Genomic DNA, 26,545 nt, shown 5'->3' with positions numbered 1-26,545 from the left:
GTTGGTCTTCTGCCTTCTACGGCTCGAATGTCTCGTCAACCGAAGTAGAAGGATGTCAAAATTCCCAGCCCACCACTATAAAGTGGCACATGTATGCTTTACCACACAGCGTAGCATTTGAGAGTAAATTTTACGGAAGCCTTGGACGTTCTTCAACTTCTCTACACCCACATTTGAGCCACGGAAAACCACGGACAGCAAAGTGTTTTGCGTCTGCTGTAGACATTGCAGGCATATCTAAGGAACAAGCGCTTGGAAGTGAGAGCAAGCAGGACTCCTCCGAGGTACCGTGAATTGTCTATGCTCCTTCTTCACGCCAAAGCTGTAGCCGACCAAACTCGAAGCGACATCAGAAAACACAACGCGTACTCCGACGGAACAGGATTTTACGTCAGGCCGTGCCACTTACTGCAGAGAAAGATCGTGGGTTGGATGGTTGAACTAATGCTGCTGCAGAGGTGAAGCTCGCAAAGGGAGTGAGGAAGCGAGCGGTGACATATCGTCATTGTTCAGGCTCAACTCGTGGGGAGTTGTAAATCTACCGTGGCGATGGGAGGGAGGCAGTCTCCTTCAGAAACCCAGGTCAGATTTCTGTGTAAAATATGCTTGCCCCGCTACACGTAGCGGACCCATCCTATGAGAAAACGTCTGTGGCTCCGTTAAAACAAGATCCACCGCGTTCCACAAGTCTGCTGGTCAGCCTTTGATAACATTTGATTCAGATTCGCCTACCTCTGGACCGTCATAATACAGCCGCAGTTAAAAAAACTGTCCCACATGGGGTTCAACTTTCAAGTTGGCTTCGACAGTATCCTACATCACATCTGTGTGGGTCCAAAGCTGCCATACATCCACTTGGCCGCCCAAATTCTTGATGTCGATATCCTGGTAACTACATGATTTGATGCACTACATCGACACTGTTCGCAGGACTTTGGAGACCACGAACGGATTCGCCACAAAAAACTGGGGAAAAGGGAACTACCATATGGAGGACCCACTTAAAAAACATATTCCTGCTTTTATGATCCTGGTCCACGCCGCTCCCCCTTGGTTACGGGTGGAACAAGACGAAGCGCCTGCAAACTTGCTACGATATTTGCCACCGAAGGATCAGAACCTCCCCTCACCTGCTGCCGCATTAAGGACAGAGTCGCCGTAGCGAGAAAGCGTGCATTTGCTGATTCATTCTGGAAAAATACACGCTGTCGTTCAGCCCGTCGGTTCGCGCTGCGGATATACTGCTCTTTCCGCAGCGTTGAACGCCTCGATCTTTCTTGAACCAAATCCGCTTCTTCTCTTCGCTGACAATTCGTCTCTCTCTCACACCTCCTCCTCTCAAAGTCCAGCCTTTTTTCGACGACTGCCGTGTGCCTTCTTCTCAGTTCCTTTAATTCCGATGCAAGCTGCTGTGACTGTCTCGTCTCCGTGCCCCCAGCACCACCTGTATCTTTCTGTTGGGTCGATTTCCAAAAATCAGATTCCTTCCTGTGCAACGCTTGTAACAGACGGCTTTCCTCTCGACGTCTCTCTTGTTCTTCCTGTACATCCCTTGCAATGTCGGCTTCTAGCTTCGCACATTCTGGACACGTTTTATGGGGCTCAGGCGAAACCTCCCTCTTCGGCCGCCGACGACGAAAGAACACAGTGTATAGTCGGCGAAAGAGAGAGGGTGAGCTACCTGAATCACCTGGTGCATCGATTCCTGATAAACCCCTTGACTCATTTCCATGGCCTTCGTAAGAACCACGGCGTTCACCGGCTCCATCGCGTGACAGAACCTCTTCAGCAGCTTTAGCGGGAGAGACGGAGGGGGCCAGTTCGTGGCCTATTCTGGGACTATACTGCAGCGCCGTCACAACGCACGCCATTACCGGGAATAAAGGTATCCCCAAGTCCCTGCTTGCCCTCATCCCTACTTTGTTTCCCACTCTTATGAGCATGTACAGGACACATTCCCCACTTTTCAGAGGCGTAGAGTAGCGCACGCCACCACCTGGCTCGTGTCCAGACCGCGACGCTGCCGGGCACCGTCGATTTTCCTAACTTGCTTGCTTGAATCCGACGTAACCCTCCTTGATCCTTTCGCAGGCAAGGCAGACGGTTTTTTAGTAGATGTTTTCTAGCTTGAATCACCCAAGGACGACACGGTGACAGAAAATGGACAGACAAGTGCATGTCTTGTTCGCTGGTCAGGGCAAGCGACCACCATTTGCTGGCATAGCGTGATCCGGAAGCTCGTTGTCTCACTTTCCGGTGACCTTCCTCCGACACAGCAAAGCCAGGACCCACATCCGGGATTGCATGATGTTGCGGTGTCATTTCTAGGTTTCACGAAACGATGACTTGCAACAATCAATCATACAACTGCCTCAAACGGCGCTGCTCCACGGACGAGAAAGCCGGTTGGGAGGGCCCCGTGTCTACCGTTGAGGCATGCAACTGTGGCGTCAATCTAGCGTACGAGCGAGCTTTTCTGTTCGACTGCATGCAAACTTGACAACACTTCCGTGAGTTGAGACGTGTGGGAGAGATATGCTTGCACGTCTTGTTTGGATTTACGGCTCCGTTGGTCCACTTCCTTGACACCCAGAAAACGTCCCAGCACCGTAAGCTTCGTTCCTCTCTTGCTTTGCGCTTCTTTCATTACCTTGGATAACGCACATCTCGAGTGCTTCTCGCCAAGACCTCTGTCGGGGCCTGACTCACGAGAGGCGCACATTCAGTGAGAATCTCCCATTTGATTTCCTACTAAAAGCTTCATTTACTCCGAGAGGATCCGCACCATTTTCGTGTTTTCCGTCGGCAGCCATGGTACCTCAACGGAAGCCGTTGAATGGTATCTCCTCCATAGTGTCACACCAGCAGTCGGGCAGTCCACAGAGTCTGCTGCCCGATGCCGGAAAAGATTTAAGTTCCGCACCAGCAGATTCAAATATTCCTTCCCCCTCTCGTGATTGTGAAAGCGAAAGAAGTTTCCGCGGGGAAGTGACCCGTACCACCTGCGCCGACTCGTCGGGCTGTCGTGACGGCGAAGGGGAGCGAGGAGACCTTCCCCTGCCTGCCTTGCGCGACTACTGGGAAGAATTGTACGAACAAGAGCTGCATTTGGCCTCACCCTGTGGCAGCGAATGCGGTGGGGATGCGGAAGAAAGTCTGTCAGGTGAGGGTACCGACCCCGATGATAGCGCGGACAGCGACACCACGACAGTCTACGAAGGCAACGGCGAAGAATGGTTTGAGGCGCAGAGCGAGGCCATCGCGAACTGGCTTCTGTCGAAAACTCAGGAGCTTTTCAGCGAAGGGAGGGTTCCCAGCGCTGCCAGCGGAAATGCTGGTGTCGAACTCGCTGCTAATTCGGAGACGGAAGAAGGAACAGATGCAGCCACTCGGCACCTGCAAATACCGATTCTAGATGTGGGTTGCGGGAATGGTATATTTCTTCTCCGTCTCCTTCGTCGTGGATTCACGGCGCTAGCTGGCGTCGACTACAGCGCGGCGGCCATCCAGCTGGCCCGCCAAAACGTAAGCAGAGTGCTGCATCGCAAGAAGCACCGCCAACGCCGGCGGAAGACCCTTCGCGCCAGAGAGTCATCTGGACAAACGGTAGGGGATCAGAGGGGTGAAGGCTGCCACGACAGGTCTCTCCTTTCCTCGACAGCTGACATGCCTGAAGCCGTCGTCTCTTATCGTTTCCCCCACGTGTGCTTGGCCCTCGTGGACTTGAGGAAGGTGAGCCCGCTAGGCGGAGCCGGAGAATTGCCCGCGTTATCAGGTGCGAAGTCGCCGACTGACGCGAAGGCGCCTGGATGGCTCTGCAGAGTCTATCAGAGTGCAAGAAGGAGGCACTGCGTTGAACGAGAAACGCGACGAGCGGAGAAAGCGGCCTCCGACTCCCTCAATACAGCGTCCCACGACATTAGCAACGATACCCAGGAGAGCGACAGAGAGTCGAAACGCAGTGATGGAGCAGATTCCACGGAAAAGGAAGCCCCCACATCAGAGCGGTGGCGAGAACTCAAATCGAAGTGCCGAGACACTTCGGGAGGTGTTGAGCGCGTCGGCAGGCTTTTTTGGTGCTGCGGGGAGGCCGTCGAAGGTGGCCACAAGGATAGTGAGCCATTGTCTATCCTCCACGCTCTCCCTCAGTTCCCAATCATTCACGACAAGGGCACCTTTGATGTGTTCTATCTGCTGAAAATACCGAAGGTGTACGTGCAGCGGATTTGGGCGCTCCTACCCGCTCGAGGCCTCCTCTGTCTTACGTCCTGCAATTGCACACGGGAAGAGTTGGAAAGCTTCTTTTGCGAGCGGGAAAACGGTGACAAACCGTTTTTTCAAGTCCTGGACCAACTGCGTCACAAAGCCTTCAAATTCGGCGGTGTTGAGGGCCAAATTGTCACGACACTCATGTTCGCGCGAGCAGACGCTTGATGGGGGAACACGAACAAGAGTAAACGGGTCAGTTAGTGCAAAAGAACGAAAGTTCCATTCCTTCGATGTCTAGATAGAGGTGAGCATCCGAGAGAAATATGAAGTCGAGGGAGAAAATGCTTTCTTCTGAAGCTCTCGTCAGTCCGTCCGTTTCCGTTCGTTGTTCGCCACAAGAGTTCGTGCCGCCGTTCAAGCGTACCAGGGCACCGTTTATCTTCGTAGGTTGTAGTTTACAGCGTACGGGAATGTAGTTGCCGCAACGAACTGCACTGAATACTCGTATTCATATGGGCAGGCTTTCGATGTTTATTGGAAGAGAGGTGATCGTGGGGCATCCGTGGGGAGGACCAACTGCAGCCAACTGCAGGAGGGTGCATTTAATGAAAACTGATTGATCCGCTACTCGCAAAAGCGATCCAGTTGTATAAGCCGATGTGCCCTCCATTTAAACTCGATTCACAAACTTGAGTACGCAGTTCCTTCGTTGAAGCATTTGACTTACAACGCCACAGACCGAGCGGGTGTGATTACCTCTCCCACTAGTGGCCCAGCGTCCGCGTTTGCTTCGTTTTCCTCTCCGTTAGTACATTATACGGCGGCGCTAGCCCACGGTTGTCATTCACCCGCAGTTCCACACAAAGAATTGATTTCGAGGTCCTGTTTACTACACGAGCGGGCGCCATTCGCCGACACTAGTAGCATTACCTCTTTGGATAATCACGAAGGGATTGACACTGGGTAAATGCAGAGAAAGAAACAGCTCTCTTGTGAACGCCCCACTTGCAAACCAAATTTTATTCCATTTCTATGACCCGGGTCCCCGCCGTTCCCCCCGGGTAACTGCTAGAAGTAGGTGTGCTGCTCGGGTATGCACTGCGAGTATTTCCACAGTCGTTTCATCATTTCCAGCAGTCTGGTTTTGCAGAGAGGCACTGATCCTCTGCCGTCGGAACCGTGCCAGCAGTAAGGCGAGGTTGGGCTCTTCACGCCGCTGTTCAAGCGAACGGTTTAGGGTGCGTGAGAGGCGCAGCTCCTGAAGCGCTGACCGAATAACGCACCGTCGAGTTAACTCCCCTTCTTCTCTTCGTTTGCTGTTCCCCTCTCTGCGTAGCCTCCTCCTCTAGAGACTTGACCTCGCCTCAAGGACTGAAGCATGCTTGCTTTTCAGTCTTTATAGTTCTGCTGCAAGCTGCTGTGATTGTGTCGTCTCCGTGCCCCCAGCACCATCTGTATCTTTCTGTTCAGTCGATTTCCAAAAGTCAGATTTCTTCTCGTGCAACGCTTGTGACCGACGGCTTTCCTCTCGAGGTTTCTCTTGTTCTTCCTCTACATCCTTTGCAATGTCGACATCTAGATGCTCTCATTCTGGACATGTTGTAGGAGGCTCAGGTGAACGCTCCCTTGTCTAAGATGCACTAAGACGGATAGAAGAGGTAGAACGTGGTATGTTGACAGAGCCGCCTGCGCTACCTGAATCGCTTGGTTCATTGACGCCTGATAAACGCCGGGGTTCGCTTCCACGGGCTTCTCGATGGTTTCCGATTTCACTAGTTTCATCGTGGAACTGCCGCGTTTTAGTAACGTCAGCGGGAGAGACCCAGCTGAGCACCACCTGTCCGACACCGGGACGGTATTGTAGCGCTGTCACAGAGCACACCACCAGCAGGAAAACTGGGATGCCCGGATCTCTTGTTTCCCTCGTACCCACACTGTTTCTGGCTACCGTAAAGGTGCACTGACCATATTCCTCACCTTCGAGAGGCTTAACCGTACACCACATCTTCCAACTGGATTTCTTCCAAAATGGAAGGCTATCCACCACTGTTGTGACCCATTAACTGTCTGTTTGAATCCGAGGCACCCTCACTTGATCCCTCGTCTGGCAAGCGTAAAGGTATTTTAAATGGTGTCATCTTTGCCTGAGTGACGCTCGGGAGGCACGACAAAGTGCAGTGGACAAACAAACTCGCGTGGTTGTCTTTGGTTTAGCTAGGTAAGGGGGAGTGACGGCTAGAGCGGCACTAGCATGCTGCAACAACGTAATTTGCCGCTTGTCGCTGACCTGAACCAGATACACACAGCCCGTCCCTGCCTTGGACTGAAGATACGTCTGCCCATTTTATGTTTGACAAGCTTCGTATGTTCGCTGAAAACTCGCCAAACCTGAAACGGCTTTCATCCTTGGAGCGCACAAAGGCACAAGAGACCCGTGTCTTTTTCTTGGCATGTGTCGAGAATAGAGAACAACTGCATTAAACTGTGCGCTGTAATACGTGAGTCGTTCAAAGCTCCATTGAGTTTGCTACAAGATAGCAGGAGATAGCCAAGTCTTCCAGCGTGAGACTTGAACCGAACAAACTGCCAGTCATATCTGCTGGTCAATGCAACCCCGCACACTGAGACACACACACTTCTATGCAAGAGCAACTCGTTATAGGGTTAATTTTCTAGAGGTATCGTCATTCCAAGAAAAAGGCAGGAATAGCTGAGGAAGAAGGAAGTTCACCGTTCGACTGGACGAAAGAACTGAGAGGGCAAGGTCTGAGCCAAACAACGAATTTTTGGTGCCACGCCATGGTGGCCCCCTCGCATTTGCTGCTTCACGGGTGCGTAGTTAAACAGCTCAACGAAACACGACGCGTTTCGCCATCCAGCCACACGTGGTAGTCCCCGCTACCTGCAACAGTTTCGGACAGCCGTTTGCCCTGGAAGATGAGGCTGACGGTCAGGCAGTATGTCAAGCGCGACAGTCGGAAGTGCGTGGATGTTCTAAACGAATACGGGAAGTTGGCGTGACGTTATCTTTCTTTGTCATCACACTGTGTTGCCCCAATCAACAGATGAAGGCGTTTAACATAGACTCTACTGGGCATACGTTTGTACTTTCATGTTTGCAGCCTCATAGAAACAACTGGGAATACTCGCATAATGGCATCTCCCGAGAACATACACCTACATGATGAGCCGCCAGCTGAACTCTACGTTTTCCGGGGCCACAAATACTTCAAAGGGACATCTATGGTGATCCAGCCAAGGCACTGCAGTAAGGACATGACTCCCAAACAGACTTGCTCCAAGCATCTTCGAGTGCTTACGCGATTCCGTTCTTGAGGGTGGATAGGGCACGCTGTACCCAAGAGCCAGCTGGCAAGGCAGAAACACTGCAGCTGGTTGGAAAACGATACCTCAACTACCGAGTCGGGATCTCATGTTCAAGACCAACAGTGTTACAGTGCACAAGACAAAAAAAGCTCAGCGACACTTGGGTAGTATTGAGAAGAGTGAAGGTTCACACGATTGCGATTCATGCTGTGTATGTAGGATCGAGCTTCTTCCGTTTACGATTTTAGCCGAAAGAAGTGTGTTGTTTTGCTCTATAGCGAAATCTAATTGTGGCAGCTGGTGCTGAGCTAGCCAATCAAGTTTGAGCGCTTTTTTTCGTTTTCTTTTCCCGGTGTGCATGCGCAAATTGAACCGCTGTTGAATTAGCATGTGGTTGAAAAAAAGGTGTGTTTCGCTGGTTTGCTTCCATTGCTCTCTCAGTTGGCTTCCTTCTTTCATTTAAATTCTGTCATATTGTTCCTGGTTATCTTCTCTTCTTCGAAGTCTTCAATCTGCTCTTTCGTCGCGCTTGTCTCGAGCATCTTCTTGTCAGGTTCTTCCCACTCTGCGCAGGAGCTTTCCCCGCTGTTGTTTATCTGTCTTCACCCTCCACTTCTTCCCTCCTCTCACTTTCGAGTTCTTCGCCGTTCGAAGAGATCACTCCCCACTCTCATTGGTGCATTCGTTTCGAGCTTCTTATATTCCAGCCGCGGAAGCGGCTGTCACCATTATGGTTCATCAAGTGTTCGTGGTCGTGGTGTCTTGAAGCAGGTCTTGTGTAGTCCCCGATCACAATCTCAGATTTGAGGAAAAGAACCGAGCGCACGGCATTCTAGTGCTTTCGAACGGGCTGTCTAAAGTTCCTGTTCTCTCAGGCACACCTTGCGTACTGGCATATTAGGGTCTTTCGAGTTTTCCGCATCACGGAAATTGTGGGCATTACAAACGAGCGCTGTTTTCTTTTGTGTGCCTTCACTGGCGCTTCTGCAATCCACACTGTCTGCCTTCCCTGCTATTCGCCTTCTCGGAAAACTCTTTCGCTTCACGGAGGTTCGCTGGTCATGCACTCCGTGTCGGGCGCAGAGCTGCGCGCGCGTCTCCACCATCTCCCGGTCTTCTCTTGGATGTTTCTACAGAAGCATGCGAAGCGCGGCTGCAATCTTCGCGTCTCGTCCCAAAGGGGCTCGGTGGGCTGCGGTGTCTGCTTCGAAAGTAGCCGCCTCAACCCCAGGCAGACTCTCCCCTTCGTCTGCCGGTGACTACATCCCCGTCCAGCAGCGATGCGGTTCAACGCGCAGGGCACTTCTGACGAGTGGATTCCTCTCTTTTGTGACCGACTCGAACAGAGACTTCGACGGGACGAGAGAGGCTTGGCACGGGTCACAGAAGCAATTCTGTCGCCGCAGCGTCCAATGGGTTTCTGGGGCAGCGCTCACGGGAGCGGTTTGCTGCGTCTGTTTATCCTGGGGCTCGAGGGCTTCTGGCGAGAGAAAGAAAGACACCGCTCTGCGCTGCGTTTCTCACGTCCCGTCTCAAAAGGTACCAGATCACAGGTCACGAAGTAGAGAGCACCTCCGAGGATTCGGTCTCGCTGGGCGGGGAGAAAGGCTCTCCCATCTTGCCGTGGCATCGTGCTCGGAACCTGGAAGCGGAAACAAGGCAGAGGGCTCTTCCACCGACAGATCTCGCATACTGTACAGCTGGGGCTGCGGCATCGACGGCCAGCTAGGTCTGGGCGGCAGCGCTCTGAGTGTGTCGACACCGCAGCCAGTTCCAGCGTCAGCGCTCCACGATGGAGAGTTTATCCTTCAGTGCGCAGCAGGCGCTTTCCACTCCGTCTGCTGCACCTCTTTGGGCCGGGTGTTCACGTGGGGGCGGGGTGGAAAGAATCGTCTGGGGCATGACTGGCCAAGAGAAACACCTGCGTCAGCCTCGCCGGGTGGCAGGCCTTACCGGTCGTCAACAAAGCACCTGTCTGCCTCGGGCATAGCGGAGACTGCGGTCCAGACCCTTCCCAAGTGCGTGGAAGGTCTCTGTCGCCTTTCGGCTCGCGTGGACGCCGTCGCGTGTGGAGAGGACCACACCCTGGTTCTCACAGACTCGGGGGAAGTCTATAGCTGGGGGGGGAATGCTCACGGAGAGTGCGGACGCGTAGAGACTTCGGAGAGCGCTGAGGCGGTGCAAGCGGGAGATCCCGCGAGAACAAAGCGAAGGAGTTGGTTGTGGGGCGTCCTAAGAGGCGATAAAGGCGAAGGAGATATAGATGCGCTCGCCACCGAAGAAGCCTCAAGTGCACATGATGCAAACAGTCCGTGGGCTGGACGAACGGAGAAAGAGAAAGGCCTTGTGGGTGGCCGAGTGGAAGGCGCTCTACGCGGGAAGAGAGTGACTCAGATTGCATGTGGCAAGCACGTCTCCGCCGCCGTCACTGAGGAAGGAGAACTTTATGTGTGGGGAGAGGGACGAGGCGGACAGGTGGGCCCGCCGGTGCCGGCAGGCCGAAGATCCGAGGATCGAAGGAAGGAAGTTTCGACTTCAACTTTTCCCAGTTCTGGCCTTTCCTTCAATGTTCCTACACCAAGGAGACTGGAAGTTTATGGCCTTGCCGAGAGCGAAGAAACCTCTCAAGACAGAACGCCGAAGAAGGTCGTCCAAGTTGCTTGTGGGTCCTCTCACTGCGCCGCGTTGACAGAAGACGGAGAAATTTACACATGGGGTAGTGACGATTACGGCCAGCTAGGCCTGGGTAAGGAGTCGCGGTTTGTTCTCTTGCCTCGAAGAGTCGACGCACTCGCTGACAAGAGAGTCGTTTCAGTTCGATGCGGCCACTTCTTCACTTGCTGCACCACGTCGACGGGGGAAGTTTTTGTATGGGGTTATGGCCGAGACGGTGAGTGCGGAAATGGACGGAGCGACGCGGCTCTGCCCGTCCTTATTTCGCTGGAGGCTCAACCAGGCGGCAAGAAACACGCTAGTGGAACAGTTCTGGATACTGTCGCAGGAGGTGGCCACCTTGCAGCACGTACACAAGAAGGCGGTCTCTGGATGTGGGGCCGAGGTAGAGAGGGCCAGCTAGGGAGGGGAGACGCCATTGAGAGCGTAGCAGCCAGCAGAGATTCCCCTCAGTTAGTGGAAGAACTTTGGAACAGGTCTCCTCGCGGTAGTCAATCACGGCCATCGTCAGACTCACGTGCACTGACGGGTCTGAACGATCGTGAAGAAGCCCAGCAAACATCAAGGGTCGTTGCAGCGTGGTGCGGCCAGTCTCATACGCTCGCGCTTGTAGAATCGACGGGGAAGACAGATTTTACTGAGTGAAACAGACGCAACATGCACGAAGTTTCCAGGCAAAGCAGAGACAAACACGCCCGGCGTGCTTCTTCTAGAACCGCGAGATGACGAACTAACTTGTTCTGGAAGTCGAGACCCAACGAAGAAAAGTCTGGAGTAGCTAGATTGCCAGTTTGCACCTAGGCGTCCGGTTCTGTCGAGAAGATTCATTGTGAGTGGTAGAGGGCTTTCAAGTTATGCTGACACGCCAACTCGACTGCCGTGTCTTACTGTGGCGTGGTGGCGTCCACGTGCCTGCCGCTGCGAACACCTCATTCCTCTTTTCGTGATCGAGATGAAACTGAAACGTCAGGTGAAACCGTTTTAAAAAACGCTCGGCTATGCTTACCTGGAAAAGAACTACTGAGCGCAACTGCCACCTTTGTGACCAGTTTTTGAGCGCGCCTCATAGCTGGCGCATGGTACCATGTAGGGGTAGCCGTGACTTAGCTACTGTCTTCTCAAGAGATTGCTTGCTGGTAGCGAGGTAGCTGCAACTGCAAGTACTAATGAAGGGTGGAACCGTACTGCTCTTCATGATCATTCGATGCAAACAAACTATCTTCGCTGCAGGGTCATTCGGCTGTCCACAACCCCAGGGCATCCAGCTATACATCATCGAGATGATGAAACTTTATTTTCTGCAAGGAAGTCTCGCTAAATAGTCTCTTTTTGTTAAGCTCGACGTATCAATGCAAAGCGTCTTCGCAGAGAAAGAAGACCGACTACCTGCGTGTTTTCCGGATCGCAACAGGCGATACTGGTGTTTCGAGGAAAATGCCAACTGCATTCGATGGCTAGAGGAAACACAAGTGTATCCCAGACACCACTTGCAAACTCGCGACGCTTATGCGTTTGGAGAGAGGTTTCAACTTTGCGGTGTACACAATCAAAATTGTCTCGTACGCACTCGATCACCCACTCCACTGCCAACTGTGTGGTGCCACAACCAGCATTTTGCAACGTTTCGACCCATCAAAACTACTAAAGAATCGCAATGGATCGAGCGCGCACACAGAGTAGTAAACGTCGGCACCTCTCCACGCCGTTTACACTTCACCTGAGTATATGTCGAGACTGTTACTGATCAGGTTCACTGCGTTCTGTGCAGAAACTGCCTGTCCCTCCATGCACGAGAAGATTGATTCAAATGCACTTGGGTAGAACACATTATCGGCCAGGATAAAATTCGATTGCTCCGGTACAGCATGCTGCGTAGTTGTTCGCTTTCGCGAGGCGTGCTCTGACGGAGACGCGTTGAGATTGAACGCCTGAGCACTTGATGCAGAACTGGAGAACTGTTCTGCCGTCGCAGAAGTTGAAACGGGGTCAAATGGCGCGGGATTCGGGTATGCTGCTAACCACCTGCGCCTGTAAATGTGTTGAGGATTGACAAAAGTGGACTCCAGAGTTTCATCCGTCAGCCACTGCGGGGAGGCCACTCGGCAAAGCGTTTTCTTCCCGGGAGCTACGTCATCGCTTTCCGGGGTAGCGGTGTAGTCCCTGGGGTTCTCTCCCAGGTCCAGACCCATTGCAGTCTTATCTGAAGACACTTTTCTCCGGAAAACGTCTTGACCCGCATCCTCTACCGCATGGCCGTAACACCCGGCGACGTAGAACTCGGGAAAGGCACCGGCGGAAGCACCGCTGGGCCGAGCTTTCAGAATCAAGTGAGACATGTCGCCTGACCTGCTTCCCTCCTCTGATGACACGCTACGTGAGTTGGTCCACCTGATTGCATCGGCAACGAAATAAACCAAATGGACAGTCCGCCAAGACCTCGGAGGTACCGTTACCCGCTCCAGTGCGGATGCTTCGCTACGCGTACGTTCACCTTCCTTCCAACTGTCTTCTCGGTGTCTGTACAGCCGCACGCCGGAGAGCTCCAGGGGCGCAGCCACAACTACAAAGTCGTATAAGATGGATTCCAAACGCCTTTGCGCTTCTGCGGTACAGGAATCTCCTTCCAGTCTTGGGCGCAGTCTGTATCGTTTCCTGCTTTTGGTGACCTGTCTTGCGCCAGACTGTGGCTCTTCAAGTACGTCCCTAATGCCGCAGTTCAGGAATGCGTTTGAAGTGAACCGCGCTATAAGATATTCCACTAGGACGCGGCCCGAGTACCGCTTTCCTTGGAAGAAGGAACCGAAACTCCCCAGCATGGCTACGACTCCAGCAGCAGCATTGATTTCCTCTATATCCTGCGAATAGATGGATCGCGTGACCCCACTCATAAAATCCATGCCATCAGGCGTCAGGCCGGTTTCTGCCGCTTGGGTGGCAAACGTCTTCTCTGTTAGAGGCTTCATGCCTACACTGTCCACCATTTCTAACCCTGAGGTGAATCCTTTAGGTGCGGCACACAACTCTTCGTACTTTTCACCACTTCCATGCTCGAAATCAGGCTGCAGAAACAGGTCACGTGTCACATACACACACAGAGGTATCCCTGCAAGCTTCGAGTAGAGAGATTTCCAGCCCTTCTGCGTATCCTGCATTAATTCCAGTATCCCTTGGCCGTTGCCTCGTAGCGCGAGGAAAAAAGCGGGGATAGAAACATCACGCACTCCACCGTCTCGCGTGATAAGAAACGTGCGGGTGACTGACGACTCAAATTCAGCCAGAGGCATAGGACCGGCGGCATCTCCGGTGCTGCCCACATCTTCATCAGCAGCCGCCTTGTTTCCGTTCTCGGAAATATGGTTATTCAACATTTTGTGGAACGTCGATAGCCAGAGGTTAGACTCCTCGATATCCGCACCACCGGTCTCGACGACATTTCCGTCGACGACGGCGTAGTCCAGTCTCCCCCCATAATGGCTGCCGCGTTCGTACAAGTCGATTTCGAACTCAAACGGCTTCGTCCCATCTTCCTTGTTCGGGTTCCACAATCCTCTCCGGCGAAAGTCTGAGAGAATTTGCTGCTCTAACGCCTTCAAAAACGCTGACGTTGCTGCGCCTGCAATCCCACCACCAATAATCGCAACGCGGACGACTGTTCTACCGTCGCCGCTGGTTCGCGAGCGCCCATGCGGACCCGGTCCTGCTGTATGACTGTGACACACTACATTCTGCAGTTTCTCTACAGTTCCCAGCCCGAGAACGCAAAGCAGAAAAAGCCGTACGGCACGGGGCATCTCTGAGAGCCACGTCAAGCCTCGGGACAACACCGGAAACACACGTGGCGTTCACTGGCCGCCTTTGCATCACAGGCATGCTACAATCAGCTGAGCAGAGTGGCCCACAACAGAATGCAAAAATCACGTCTACACGCAGACCATCACAAAAATCATCTACCTGAAGACTCGGCAAGTTCACAGAGCAACTACGATCGCCTGTTTGGGCAGTGGATCGCACCGCCGTGCGTTGTCCGAGTGACCCGCTCGTCTCTGATGTTTCGACCGTCTCGAGGTTGCAAAATGTCGAGCGTCCCGAACTTGAAGCTGCTTGCGACTCACAAGAAGAGTAACTTCCCCAAAAAAATTTACAGCGAACAAGCAGCTTTTCCTCGAAAAAAATTTAACGTTTCCTCACCAGGGTGGCGGACGTCTCGGGGGGAAGCTCTTGCCCCCGGCCAGTGAACGTGGAAACACTCGCTGACCAGTGGGCGAGGAAGAAGAGAAAATTTGCCCACATCGGCCCCACAATAAACGAAGAGATGTTCTTCTTTGCTAGTTGGACCGTTTAACCAAAATACAAGGAAACCCGTGACCATCTCCGGAACTGACTGTGTGCTGAGCGTCGTTTGCGGACGAGACGCGGTCGCCGGACCGCCGCTCCAACGCATGCGAACTGTCAAATCTCACACGGCCAGCAGCAGCCCGAGGAGGCATCACGTGGGGCCCCGGTGACTCGTTAAAGGAAGGCACTATACTGTGCTGGACTTGTTGTGGTTGTATTCAACCCTCCGTCACCTCACTAAAAATCACAGAACTCATTTGATTGCCACAAGTTTCACCAGCTGCAGAACCTGGGAGCGGGACTCCAAATGAACCCGTACTAACTGGAGTTCGCAGCCTTGTAAAAGACTGACTCTTCGGTGGAAGTTTTCTGTGCACGGCATTTTAAACAGCTCCTCTAGAAAGGTTTTTGGTGTGAACAAGCACTCACGTGACTCGCTTTCCACCGGAAACAGCTCGCAGGGCGGTTGTTGTAGCGGCTGTTACGATCATAACCACTGGAACAAAACGCGTGCCACAAATTCCTGTGTTAACTCTGCACACCCCCCACATAAATTATGATGATACGCAAGCTCTGTTTGGTTCAGTTTTCAACAAAGTGTTACAATACATGGCAATGTACCATGCAATACGACGGCTTATCGCGGACAGCGGGCACGCGCCCCGAATCAAGATGCGGTTCGCATAGCAGTGATTCGCGTGCGGTCAGACACACGGGAAAACAACGCTTTGTTTTTTACTGATTAGTATTAAAACGACGTGTCTGTCCGTTTCATAAAGTGTTTACGCTGCTCACATGAGGAAATCGGGTCACGAATAACACAAACCTGCGTCATTCAGTGGCTCGAAGCCAACCCGCAGTAACCCTTTTCCACGGAATCAGCTTCCCATCGTGTTCAACCGCTCACTGCGTTCTGGAGAGCTAAAAGTGTCGGTGAATATCAGTCCAATGTTTCCTCTGCGTGAGGTGGGAACGGGTGCAAATACCATAAAGATGCAGATGCGTCAGTCCGCCCGGCAAATGGACAAGTCATCCGGGCCGATCTTTGTCTTCGAGATTCGATTCCCCAATTTCATTGAGGCCTTGTGTTAGAAAATGATGACACATAGAATGTAAATTCCAGAAGTAGCATTCACCTACAGAGGAACTCGGAAAAGCAAACAGGTGGCAAACCAAACTCACGCACGAGATGCGCACCCAGTGAATTTCATAGATATATACTGGCACCTGACGCAGTGGAAACACCCGAGTGCGGAGCTCTCTTGAAGTGTGCGGTTTCTCCTTGAGCGGCGTAACGCTGAATCAGCGGCACAATATTTGTGTTTGCCTCGATGAGGCTGCTGGCTGGCAAAGACATGGCTACGCGAGAGAATAGAGAGATTGACACAGCACCGAGCTCAGGGAAAACGAAAAATTAAGGCATCGTTTCTGTAGATGCTTCTAGAAATTGGATTCGCAAATCCCTGTGGTCCATTTCAAGGCCCACCACCCATGAACCCCGATGGTAGACTGCTCTGAAAATTAACGAGGGATGGGTTGAAAGGGGTGCCTGCAAACGGAGAGCCCTCGGCATCCCAAGCCTTCCTCAGAAGTTCCTCCTTCTCCAGTTCGTCTGAGGTTTTCTCTCCCCGCAACTTCTGCTGTTGGTCGAACATCATTTTCCGAATATGGGCCTGGGTTGCGGCGTCAAAGTCCTCCACACGCTTGACCGACTCAATCTACGCGCCAACAAAGTTGCAAAGACAGCAAACCAACGCATCGCGGACACGAGGCATCCAACCAACAAAGCATGAAACAAAGCGAAGTGAAAACACCTTCCAGACGCGAATGCGACAGTACCTCGAACCGCATGCAAACGAGGTACAGCCTTTCACGGTGCAAAGAACGGCATCAAAAGAAGCGACAACGTAAGTGCACGGCTTACAGATTAAAATGATGACCAACGCCCTCCTAGGTGCACAACGTTAGACGCTCTCCTCTCTTATCCACCAAATACCCGTACATATTCACATATATGCGTACATTATATACACCATCGTATCGCTTAGAAATGTTATGTGGCATCACAGCGTACTCACGACCTTGTTGCACCGTCCTCGCTGGCGTCAGGATGGTCTTACCTTTGTCGTGTCGATTTTTTTCTCGCCTTTGAGGACAGAGGCCCACCAATTTTCTCGCGCCTTCTCAATTGAGAGAAGTAGATACGGGCCGTCTTCCACTTGCCAAAGAGATTCGGCCGCGTTCACGTGATCCTCCCACTCGCCCTCCAAGAGGACGTCACCTGATTTAGGCGAGAACGATAGAGACAACACAGCAAAGCGAAACGCCTCTTTAACAGAAACTCTTGGCTCAGATTCTGCTTCAGTCTCGTCTCTCACTCGTACCACTCGCGAAATAAAGATAGACCACCCTTACAGCACTGCCACGTCGCACGCGCGAATCTCCCAAGCATGCTTTTGCACCATGGAGGATCTTGCCGGTATATATACGGTGAGGCAATGATGTACATTTATACATGCATCTACGAAAACATTTCTATGGGAGTACCCGCATGCAGAATTCGTGCACGCATCTTCAGGAAGCAGAGATTCTCACTCCGACGCTAGGACAGCTCTCTGCTTCTTCTCATTTTCACTGAAAAAGAGTTAAACCTCAAGCGCCAAGCGTTTTCCTACCACAGGCCTGCGATTCCAGCAGACCCCTTCAATTCGCTCCTCTCCCTCTTGAGGCACAACTCCATGTGTGAAGTTTTTTGAAGGAGAGGTGTCTGCGCAGAAGCAAAGCGCGTCCCTAGCTCTGGGCCAGAACGCTTCCGTCTTGACGGCACACGATGATTCCTGAAGTCTCTAGAAGCCACAGGAAAAGAGGATCCCGTGGAAGCTCAGGAATACGCTCAATACGCCGTCCTGAGGAAGCTGAGAACCCTCGATAGCGGTTCCCAAGCAAGAGTGTTTCTCCAGCGGGCCAAGCACGGTTGTTTACGCCAAGAAAAGGAATGAAACTGTCAATGGAAGACAACTGACAACGCCAGGTCGTTCTGGCTGAGGACTTCGCATACCTGCTACGACAACCTTTAGTGCGGTCGGAGTGATCGAGACAGACACGTCCTTCTTCCCTCTGTATTTGTTCTTGTCGAGACGGAACTGGAGCGTGAGGTCAGTGAAGGACTGTGTCCAGCGGTAGTTCTCGCACACACCTCCATTCCAAGTCGTCAGCTCCTTGCCTGCTGTACCTTGAGAAGAAGTCACTCCGGTATTCCTGAACTCCTTCGATCTCTGCGCCTCGGTCGCTTCCGTCTCCGGTCGAGACTCCGCCATTTGTCGGCTCTCTTGCGTTTTCTCCGGCTTCCCTACGTGTCCCTCTTTAGGGTCTGACGCCGCGGAGACGCCCGCGGTGGTCAGCGCACCTCGAGCCACCACGTTTTCTGACTTGCCGCGCTTCTCCGCACCCGTGCATGGCACCGCCTGAGTCTTCGCGGAAGCTGGCGTTTCTCCACGTGAAGAGGGCACCGCTCCGACTTGGGCCAGAAGGTGGGGCTGAGCCCGTCGCCTGTAGGCCATCTGCGCCTTCGAAAACGCTTGGCGAACCATGGCCTCCGCACGGCCCTCCCGAAATCCCATGTTTGGGGATTCGAGTCCGGCAGAAGCTCCCGACGACTCGATAACATGGAAGAAGTCTGTTCGTCGCTCGAGAAAGTCGAAGAAGGTCTGCAAGAGACTCTCTATGTCTGGGTGGTGTCGGGCAAGGTTCAGCAGCAACTCCTCATGCACCTGCGCCCGCTGCAGGGCTTCTTCCCTGGAGTCCGGCATGGTGTGCCTGGTCTCTGTGGGCAGAGAGGCGGCCAGGCGGACAAAAAAATTACCGCGGGAAACGACACAGATTTCAGGGCAGAAGGCACGTGGTTGCCGGTCTTACACATGTCTGTCTGGGTTTTTCACGAGTCGTGAAAGTACCCAGGAAGTGCAGGACTGGACGTACTTTCCCTCGTTCAGACAACAGTGAACCGGTTTGAAATGGGAGTGCGTCCGCGGCAAACAGGACAACGTTCGCGATTTCTCAGAAATTGTCATGCACGAGCGAGGAACCAGGACAAATCGGGAACAAAGGCCAGTGCTGCTCTTCCCGAAAAAAAAAACGGTCATCAACGATTCTTGTTCGTGAGGAGTCACTCGCACCGACGGACGAGTGTGTTGACCACGCGGTGTATGTACCTTGCTACATGTACGCATCTGTGGCCAAAATTTGTTCACTGCCAGCTGAATACCGCACATCACCACGCTAACACTTCAAACATGCACAGTAAAGGGACCACTGAGGGAAGGCTCGAAGAAACTGGGAAAGCACAGTACACACAACCCCTATCTCACTAGACAACAATGTCACCTTTCTCGCTGCCCGCTGTAACACGCACCTCCAAAGCGGGATCGCGCCATGAGGCGTTCGCTGAATGCCCAGAAGATGAGTGAATCCGCAATCCATGCCAAACTGTAGACGAATAAAAGTTGTCGAAACGAGATGTCACGTGCTTGTTGCTGAGGATCTTTTTTGTACACCCGTTGTTTGCGGACTCGTGCATGCACGTTGTATTCACAAGCCGGCAACTCACTGTGGCATGCGCTGTTGCCGTACTGAAGCAACAGCTGTGTCTTACAGACCCACTTACTGTGGGTTTTATGTCCCGCGTCACTCTGTATTTCACACTCAGCCCGGTTCCTTCTGATCGATCTGCTTCCACGAATCCTTTCGAAGAAAGAGTGTGTTCGTGCCAGTCGCCTCTCCACGTGCGGCCAAGGTGCCAAATGATCCGTTCTTCCATTGACTTCGATGAACATTGTCATGACGGAGGACTGTTTCGCTCCAGCAAAATTTTTGTACTCGAAATGAACGCCCATACAGGAGCGAGATACCTCGAAACTTCGACCCCACCTTCTGGCTAGTGTAACCCTGTGAAAACCTTAACTTCAAACTGCCCCGGGACACGAACCAACAACAGCAGTAACAAGGACGTAGCTTCTCCCTGGATTCTTGTTTTTGACACCTTCATATGGTGTGTGAGTAGGTTCTTTATGGAGAAGAGAGGAAGTACAGTGCGTTATTTTGTCTCAATCATCTATGTGGCAGATGTGGCAACGCAACCGGAGATGTGGGCGTATCCGGACCGGTGAACGTGACAAACCTGATAGAACGGAAGTTGCTGAACACCACATTTGGTGACTAGAAAGGCATCCTTCTGATCAGAGTTTTTCCTGCTGCTAGCCACGCGGATTCGTGCACCAAGGGTGCGCACAAACCTAGTTTCTCATTTTAAATCCAAAGTATTAATCCTTCCCAATTGTCACTGGGACACAACCAGATGGTATCTCCTGTGCAACACCAGGTTGTGTTGTGTTGCATAACAAATCAGCGCACCATATAGCAGGGGACACATCCCAAACAGAGTTGGCGGTGTCATGCTGGGAATGTGCGCGACTCCAGAGTAGACACGGTTAAGCCGAAGGAAAAACAGCATTAACGAAGGGTCTAGCATGTGGGGACATCTAGTATGCATGCGGGTAATCAAGGATCTTCCTGGAATCGCGGAAATCAGCTCCTTATATTTTGAACAGCGGTGACGCATGGATTGCATGACCCTTAGTCCAGCCTATCAAAACGGAACGCATGCTTCTCCACTTGAACTCCTGTACACACCGTGGTAGACCCTGACAAAGAGCTGTCGTCATTCAAAACTGAAACCGTTGCTTCGGCATCTGCACACGCCGGTGACTGGGGATTCCGTCTGCGGGGTCTGCTGGAGACGCCAATGTCGGCAGTTGACGTGCGAGTAGAATCCTTGTTATGCTTACTCATGTCGTGAAGTTTCTCCACATGAACCTCTGTGTCCCGTACCGCCAAAGTCTGCTGGTCTTGAGTGACAAAATGCGCATTTTCGGAAGTAGGAGACCCGGGCACATCTGATTCCAGTGAAGGTAGCTCGTCTATACCACCTGCCAAAGGAGCGGCATCCCTACCGCAGTCATCAGAGATCGTAGCTGCGCGCAGACAGCGACACTCAGACATGCACCGTGTTGTTAAGGTGCGTTGACAAGACCTGGGTCTGTGGCTCTTCATGAAACAAGACGAATGAGGCATATGAGATCCCGTCGCAAGTGCTTAGCGTGCTGCTCCGTCGACTCAGTGGCCACGTTTGGTACGTGACACCTAAGAGGGTGCCCTTTCAGTCGAATATCTGTAATCGAGAAAGCGGCGCCTGGGGGATCGGACCTGGTGGAAGACTTTCCTTGTGCTGGATTAATCGAACTGAAATCTAAAGCACGTTTCTTCTTCCTGTTGCCGAAACATGTTTTTTCCACCGGACCAGAAAAACCTTCAAGTCGTAACATTTTTAGAGCATAGCGCTGTCTTACCTAGGTCGTGAGAGTCTGTGGATGCGCCTACGGACGTAGGGGCATCGTGTTCGACTCCAAGGAAAGAATGGCCAAGAGATTCATTCGTGTTTTCTTGCGGCGGTCTCCTCCACGTGGTCGTCTCTAAGAGCTGCCCCCTTACTTCAGCTGCAGCAGCGACTATGCTACTACGGTCGTTATTCCTCGAACCTGATGAATGAGTCTCGCTCCGAGGCATCTCAATCGCTTGCTGCTCTGTATCTGCTGCTTGCAGCCAGCGTCGCCGAACGGCATCTGCCCGTGCTATCTCGTTTTTTTGCTCTTCTTGAGTCCAGACCCTGGCTTCAGCGGGCGTAGCTGCGAAGTGAACCAAAGAACGTATTTCGGTGGGTTTTGCGCCCGATTAACTTTTCATAAAATCAAATGGGGGAACAGGACGAGTGCTGGAAGCAAGCAATAAATGTTCTGCGCCCCAGACCCCCTCACGGGGTCGTGTTGCAAATCGGTGAGAGTGAAAGTGCGACACGACACAGTTACAAAGGGCATGCAAGTTCTAGCTAGGGATTTCCTGTTAGATGTTCTGTGAGGCTCTCGACTTAATATTCGCTCACCCCTTGAAGCTGCCGTCTGCGCCCTTTGTGCCTCTTCTCTTGCAATTCGGTCAAGCGCTCTGCGCACATTTTCCTTGTATTTGTTCTGCAAACCACTCGTGGGCGAAGATTTCAGCAATGATATACAAAAACCACATGTTAGGAATAAACTTCTGAGTGTGGAGCTACCCATATTTTTGACGGGATCTGCTGAAACGCGTCTGCTGTGGGGTGAAGAATGTCGGTGGAAACGAGAGCCAAGCCGCTTCTCCGTACTTGCATTCTTCGGAAGTCTTCCAGATAACAGGTGAACTGCATTTTTTCTGCGTCCTTGAATCTCTTAATGGCTGCTGTCTCGGCGTCCTTTCCTCCATTCACCCAGGCTTCACTGGCTTGTCGTTCCATGGGTTTGATGGGGCGGTCGTCCAAGTACCTCAGGCCAGGCAGGCCTAAGAGGCCAGGAGAAAAACACATCGCAGAAACTGGTATATTGACGTGCTTCTTTGCAGTCTAAACTCGGATCACCAGGTCTGCCGTGTCTGAGGACGTGGAGACTCGAAGCCCTGCCATACTACAGTCGAATGGAGAGGACGATCAAACCAGGAAGTCCAGAATCAACGGGAGCGCTTACCGGCAACTATGCGTTTGCGGTAATACGAAAGTTTTCGGATCACAGGGTTTCCATGGAAATACAAGCACGTCAGCCCTGGCACTTGTCGTAGAAGCTCGATGAAATTTACAAGCCAGTCAGAATCACTCTGGACATGATGGGCTTCCGCGTCACACCCTCCGGGAACTAATGAAACAGCTCTCGCTGAGCTGCCGGAGGGAACCCCCTCTGGAAGTGATTCCACCATATTCGCTTCACCATGAGCAGAGGGCCAAATGAGGTCGGAACTGTTTTCACTTGAGTTTCCGAGGTCTATGTAATTGTGCGAGAGATCCAAATTTGTTAGCGCTCGGCATTCGGCCAGGCCGCGAATGTCCTGTGACAGATATGAGAGATACGGCACGCGTTGCAGCAGCGTTCTAACATTGATTTAACTGGTGAGGCGACCAAGTGTGAGGTGCCTCGCTTTTATTGGACTGTTATATCAAACAAGAATGGCGACGACCTGCTCAAGACGTTTCATGTGGATAAAAGATGTCTGCGCCCGTTGCAAGCGGGAACACCAGGTGCCTGTGCTCAGCCGAGAAATACTTACATCAATTGTCTCAAAGGCGTTGTAGGCGAGTTTGATGTTATTCAGATGCGGAAGGGACGACAAACCTTGAATTCTTCGGATACAGTTATATGAAAGATCCAGCGTGACTAGTTTTGTGCAGCTATCCAGGTTCTGAATTTCCCTGATGCAGTTCTGTTGCAAAAACCTGTTCATTTCGGAAAATCACACAGGGCCTTTATTCCCATTCTAACAAGTAAAGAACTCCGCAGTGAACAGCAGCTAACCGGAAGTTCATGTGTGTCGTTCACCCGAGTTTCCAGCGGTGCTTAGACTTGACAATACTGACGACTCGATGCCTCTGACATCTTTCCCTCTTTCTATTCTGGCTGATGAATTTAGCGGCCACCAAGTTGGCCAGTTGTTTTTCTGTCGCATTCCGGTCTCTGCACGTGTGTTGCGATGGTCACTGAACGCGCAGTTTTTGAGAAGGCGGCCTTACAGACACTGCAGCTCCTTCAGATTGTCCAGCCCTTCGATATTGCGAATGCCATTTCCTTCCAGCCAGAGAGCCCTCACTTTGGTGTAGTTGTCGAGGTTCTCGATCTTAGTGAAGCCTCGAAAGTGGAAATACAACTTGTCATTCAGAGCTGGAGTCTCATACTGTCCGCTTTCTGTGAACAGGAACAGATATGCCACCACATTTTCCTTTTTTACAAGCATATGGGCCGATTTCCGCGGATCAACTGCAGCCGCTACCTAGGCCCATAAACCTGTCGATAACACTCTTTCACATTTCCGGCCACGCATCAGCGGTTAGTTTTCCGACAGATTCGAAGTGTACTGTTTCTGAGGTCCTAACATACGTTTGGAATTCGGGCGTGTGGGATTTTGCCATATTACCTTTGCAGATCTGACGTAGAAGTGCTCTGGTCATGGCTGGTACCGCTGGAGGGCCGGATGCCGTCTCGCTGTTATTCGCCATTTCTACGAATGGTTGGTTACTTGATGTTGCCTGACTGTCAGAGTCAGTTGTTGTGTGTTCACGAGCACAAAGGGTTTCACGGGATCCGCTAAAAACGGACGAGACGGGGCCTGCGAGCCCTTCCTCGCCCGATAGATTGTCCTCATGCATGCTGAAGGCGACGTTCTTTTTTCTGGTCCGTAGAATCGTTTGAATCTATTAAGGGACGAGATGTCTACACTAAATAGGTTATGCAGGACTTGGACAACCGGAATCGGTGACAGATGCGGCCTTGTCTCCTTTCAGAAAAACCGTAGTTGTGTTGAATAATCGGTTCTGCGAACTGTACTTTGATTGCTGTTTCAGTTTAACCTCCGTGGAATTTGACCGCCAATCAGACGTTATTGAATTCTGAAAGCTACTCAAATTCCGGAATACGTACGCCCACTGGTACCCCTAGAGGTTCGAGAAAGTAGTTCCAGCGTCTGTACAATTCGATGTACGTCTCTGCTTCCTCTAGGTGGAATACAGCGGAGGGCAAAGGAAATTTGTTTCCACGTAATGCGAAACAGATATGGAGATAATGTATGTCATGCTGTAGGATCGTAGGCATTTTGTGAGGGGCCTCACTTTCTTTTTATGGTCGCCTGCCAGGTTCTTGCACGACTACCGCCGCGGAAACGCGCAGAGGTGGTGCGTACCACTGTGGCATGCTGCACATGCATGAAAAAACACAGAACACTACACGGTTGTCCCCCACACCAGAAATTTGATATTTTTGATGCAACCGCACTGGACACATTGCACGATTTTCTGCCTTTTGTGACTAAGGAATGAACAGAAAACCACGGAACACTTCTTTGAACGTTGAGAGGCGGCTCTGAAGTGGACGAGTACGGGTCTACGTTGCGACTCTACGAATTCTACAAAACATATCTACAAACTCGATCCCCGTCTTCCCAAAAGACAACTGATATTGAAGACGTTGTGCCCTGCACAGCCAAATGCTTCTCTCGTTCGGATTTTAAAGGCCATATGGATGTGCGCAGGGCGTTCTTACTGGGTTCTCAAAACCTAATTCCTGCCATTGAAGGGATATTGACAAACAGCCGTTTTACCGACGCAAGAAAGAGAGGCTTAGCGGTTGCACCATTTCAATCTATCGCAGGTTCGGTCTAATGTCCCGTTGCAGGCCCATCACTGTGACTACATGACACGTTCACAAAGCAGCGCCGTCGTTCGAAATAGATAGCGCGGCTGAGACGGGAGCGACGCCCGGCAGGTAGTAAGATGAAACAAATGTGATCTGCAGTGGAAACAGTAGCTGGTAAGCGAGTGTGATTGTAGCGGACTGCCCGATTTGGAAATAACGAGAAGTCGAGTGGCCGCGGAGGCAACACGCGAGTTTTCCCCGGCACACACATCAGTTAGAGGAGCTTGCGCGGCTTCACCTTGAAGGCAGTGCGCTGAACGGTGACGCTTTTGGGGCTTTTTGGAAGGGCATCCTAAAAGCCGACGCCTCCTGAGCTTTATCAGCCTGTGACTGTGTGACTGTCACCTAGATTCTACAAGCACATTGTAGACTAACAGCAAGAGACTCAGCGAAAAAACAACATGCTTCCTCAACACAGTCTATTAGGCTAACTTGCTTTTCCAGCCTCCTCGAAACACAGGAGCGTATCGATTATTGAAGCCAGTGTTCGCCTGAATATATACACTCAAAGACTAAGGGTGATGAAAACTTTCTCGGTCACCCGGCTGCCGTGAGAACAAGAAGTAAGCGGCCGTAATTCTGCAGAGACGTTATTCATAAGAGTGAACCAAAATGGCCCAGTGTGTTTGATGTCGTCACAACGACTGTCTCTTGCAGGCGGTATCCGCCCGCACCTGCCACAGAAAAGACCAACCGTCACGTCCTATGACGGCTAGTAAAAAAGTCACCGTGAACGCACCGTACTGCCGCAACCCTAGCTGATCTTTGACCCTTAAAGGAGTGTTTGGATGTAGAGCAGTGCATAAAAGAAGGAACGGTATAAATACTTGAATGGATTCAAAGATATCATTCCAGTCGTTAGTGCAGATTGAAGTGTGCCTTAGTTGGGCATCTTTTTAACGCATACATATCCAGCATGTTCTGAGAACGGTTACAAACATATGGTGGGATGCCATACGCGGCAAGTCCTGATACAAAAACCGGTAACGGGCACCGATTTCTGAACTGAGATTCACGCGACTGAAAACGATGACCCTATTTCATCCTGTAGTTCGATGCAAAACTCTTTCAAGCGGCAGATACCTCAGATGGATTCCTGCATTGAAGTTTCTGCCTGGTGGGTACGCACGAACTCAGGCCCTTTACAAGCGATATTTTTCATGGCAAAAGCTGTCGCCAGTCAACGCTCATCGCCTACCACCCTCACAGCATTTGGTCAAGCGTGTGTACACGGCTTTGTCACGCGTCACGCTGTCCCCGCATAGAGATCGACTCACATGGGGGAGAGGGTCCAATCTGCAAACTCGGTAAGCCTGCCGTCCTCAGCCGCAAATTAGTGTTCCGAGACAGAGTGTTTCCCTCTTCGTGTCTGAACAGATAACCTTGCCATTCTTGTAGTAGCGCATCACTCACCTACGAAGAAGTAAAAGCGGTGTGAACTGCAGCGAGTACTGAGCAAGCTGAATGCTGCGCGCTACCAGATTGGTATTGTAAACCTTGTGGAGTGCGAAAGCGAAACGTTAACCTTTCCTTAAACACAGCACGGCCACCAGAACCAATAGAAGCGACAGTCTCTTGTGCAGCGAAGAATTAGACGTTAAACCTGTCGTCTACCCAGCTCGAATCACCCGCAGTGTCAATGGCAGATCCTTACCAGGAGGACCGGAAAAAACTGCGGTACGTCGGTT

At 51.8% G+C, this 26,545-nt stretch overlaps 5 protein-coding genes across 5 annotated transcripts; 2 read left to right on the top strand and 3 right to left on the bottom strand.

Moving 5' to 3' along the window:
* Positions 1-699: 699 nt before the first annotated feature.
* TGME49_249010 (hypothetical protein) lies at positions 700-4,924 on the top strand. The gene has a single exon (XM_002367204.2). It carries the CDS (start codon positions 2,812-2,814, stop codon positions 4,432-4,434), a length of 1,623 nt encoding a protein of 540 aa, XP_002367245.1. The 5' UTR covers positions 700-2,811; the 3' UTR covers positions 4,435-4,924.
* A 1,797-nt stretch (positions 4,925-6,721) lies between these two features.
* Positions 6,722-11,179, top strand: TGME49_249000 (regulator of chromosome condensation (RCC1) repeat-containing protein). Its single transcript, XM_002367203.2, has one exon. The coding sequence runs from the start codon at positions 8,677-8,679 to the stop codon at positions 10,852-10,854; it is 2,178 nt and encodes a 725-aa protein (XP_002367244.1). The 5' UTR covers positions 6,722-8,676; the 3' UTR covers positions 10,855-11,179.
* A 366-nt stretch (positions 11,180-11,545) lies between these two features.
* TGME49_248990 (hypothetical protein) lies at positions 11,546-14,650 on the bottom strand (the record flags this gene model as incomplete). Its single annotated transcript, XM_018780883.1, has 2 exons — positions 11,546-13,822; positions 14,398-14,650. 2 exons carry the CDS (start codon positions 14,648-14,650, stop codon positions 11,916-11,918), a joined length of 2,160 nt encoding a protein of 719 aa, XP_018635021.1. The 3' UTR covers positions 11,546-11,915.
* Positions 14,651-14,796: 146 nt separating this feature from the next.
* Positions 14,797-19,093, bottom strand: TGME49_248980 (NudC family protein). Its single transcript, XM_002367201.2, has 3 exons — positions 17,603-19,093; positions 16,665-16,825; positions 14,797-16,262 (listed from the first exon to the last, which is right to left on the bottom strand). The coding sequence occupies exons 1-3, from the start codon at positions 18,351-18,353 to the stop codon at positions 16,020-16,022; spliced, it is 1,155 nt and encodes a 384-aa protein (XP_002367242.1). The 5' UTR covers positions 18,354-19,093; the 3' UTR covers positions 14,797-16,019.
* A 2,583-nt stretch (positions 19,094-21,676) lies between these two features.
* TGME49_248970 (leucine rich repeat-containing protein) lies at positions 21,677-23,665 on the bottom strand (the record flags this gene model as incomplete). The annotated part of the gene is made up of 5 exons (XM_002367200.1): positions 21,677-21,966; positions 22,149-22,503; positions 22,723-22,888; positions 23,183-23,354; positions 23,584-23,665. 5 exons carry the CDS (start codon positions 23,663-23,665, stop codon positions 21,677-21,679), a joined length of 1,065 nt encoding a protein of 354 aa, XP_002367241.1.
* Between the last annotated feature and the right edge of the window lie 2,880 nt (positions 23,666-26,545).

This window comes from Toxoplasma gondii, chromosome XII (assembly GCF_000006565.2).
Source record: "Toxoplasma gondii ME49 chromosome XII, whole genome shotgun sequence".
In the NCBI taxonomy this organism is placed as follows: Eukaryota; Apicomplexa; class Conoidasida; order Eucoccidiorida; family Sarcocystidae; genus Toxoplasma; species Toxoplasma gondii.
Note: the sequence above shows the minus strand (reverse complement) of the source record. Positions and strands in the feature narration are given on the sequence as shown.

Coding starts and splice junctions, on each gene's coding strand:
- TGME49_249010 (XM_002367204.2), top strand. CDS start 2,812: ATGGTACCTCAACGGAAGCCGTTGAATGGTATCTCCTCCATAGTGTCA.
- TGME49_249000 (XM_002367203.2), top strand. CDS start 8,677: ATGCGAAGCGCGGCTGCAATCTTCGCGTCTCGTCCCAAAGGGGCTCGG.
- TGME49_248980 (XM_002367201.2), bottom strand. CDS start 18,353: ATGCCGGACTCCAGGGAAGAAGCCCTGCAGCGGGCGCAGGTGCATGAG. Junction 16,826..17,602: donor ACTAAAGGTTGTCGTAGCAG/GTATGCGAAGTC, acceptor CGCCTAAATCAG/GTGACGTCCTCTTGGAGGGC. Junction 16,263..16,664: donor AAAAAATCGACACGACAAAG/GTAAGACCATCC, acceptor GTTGGCGCGTAG/ATTGAGTCGGTCAAGCGTGT.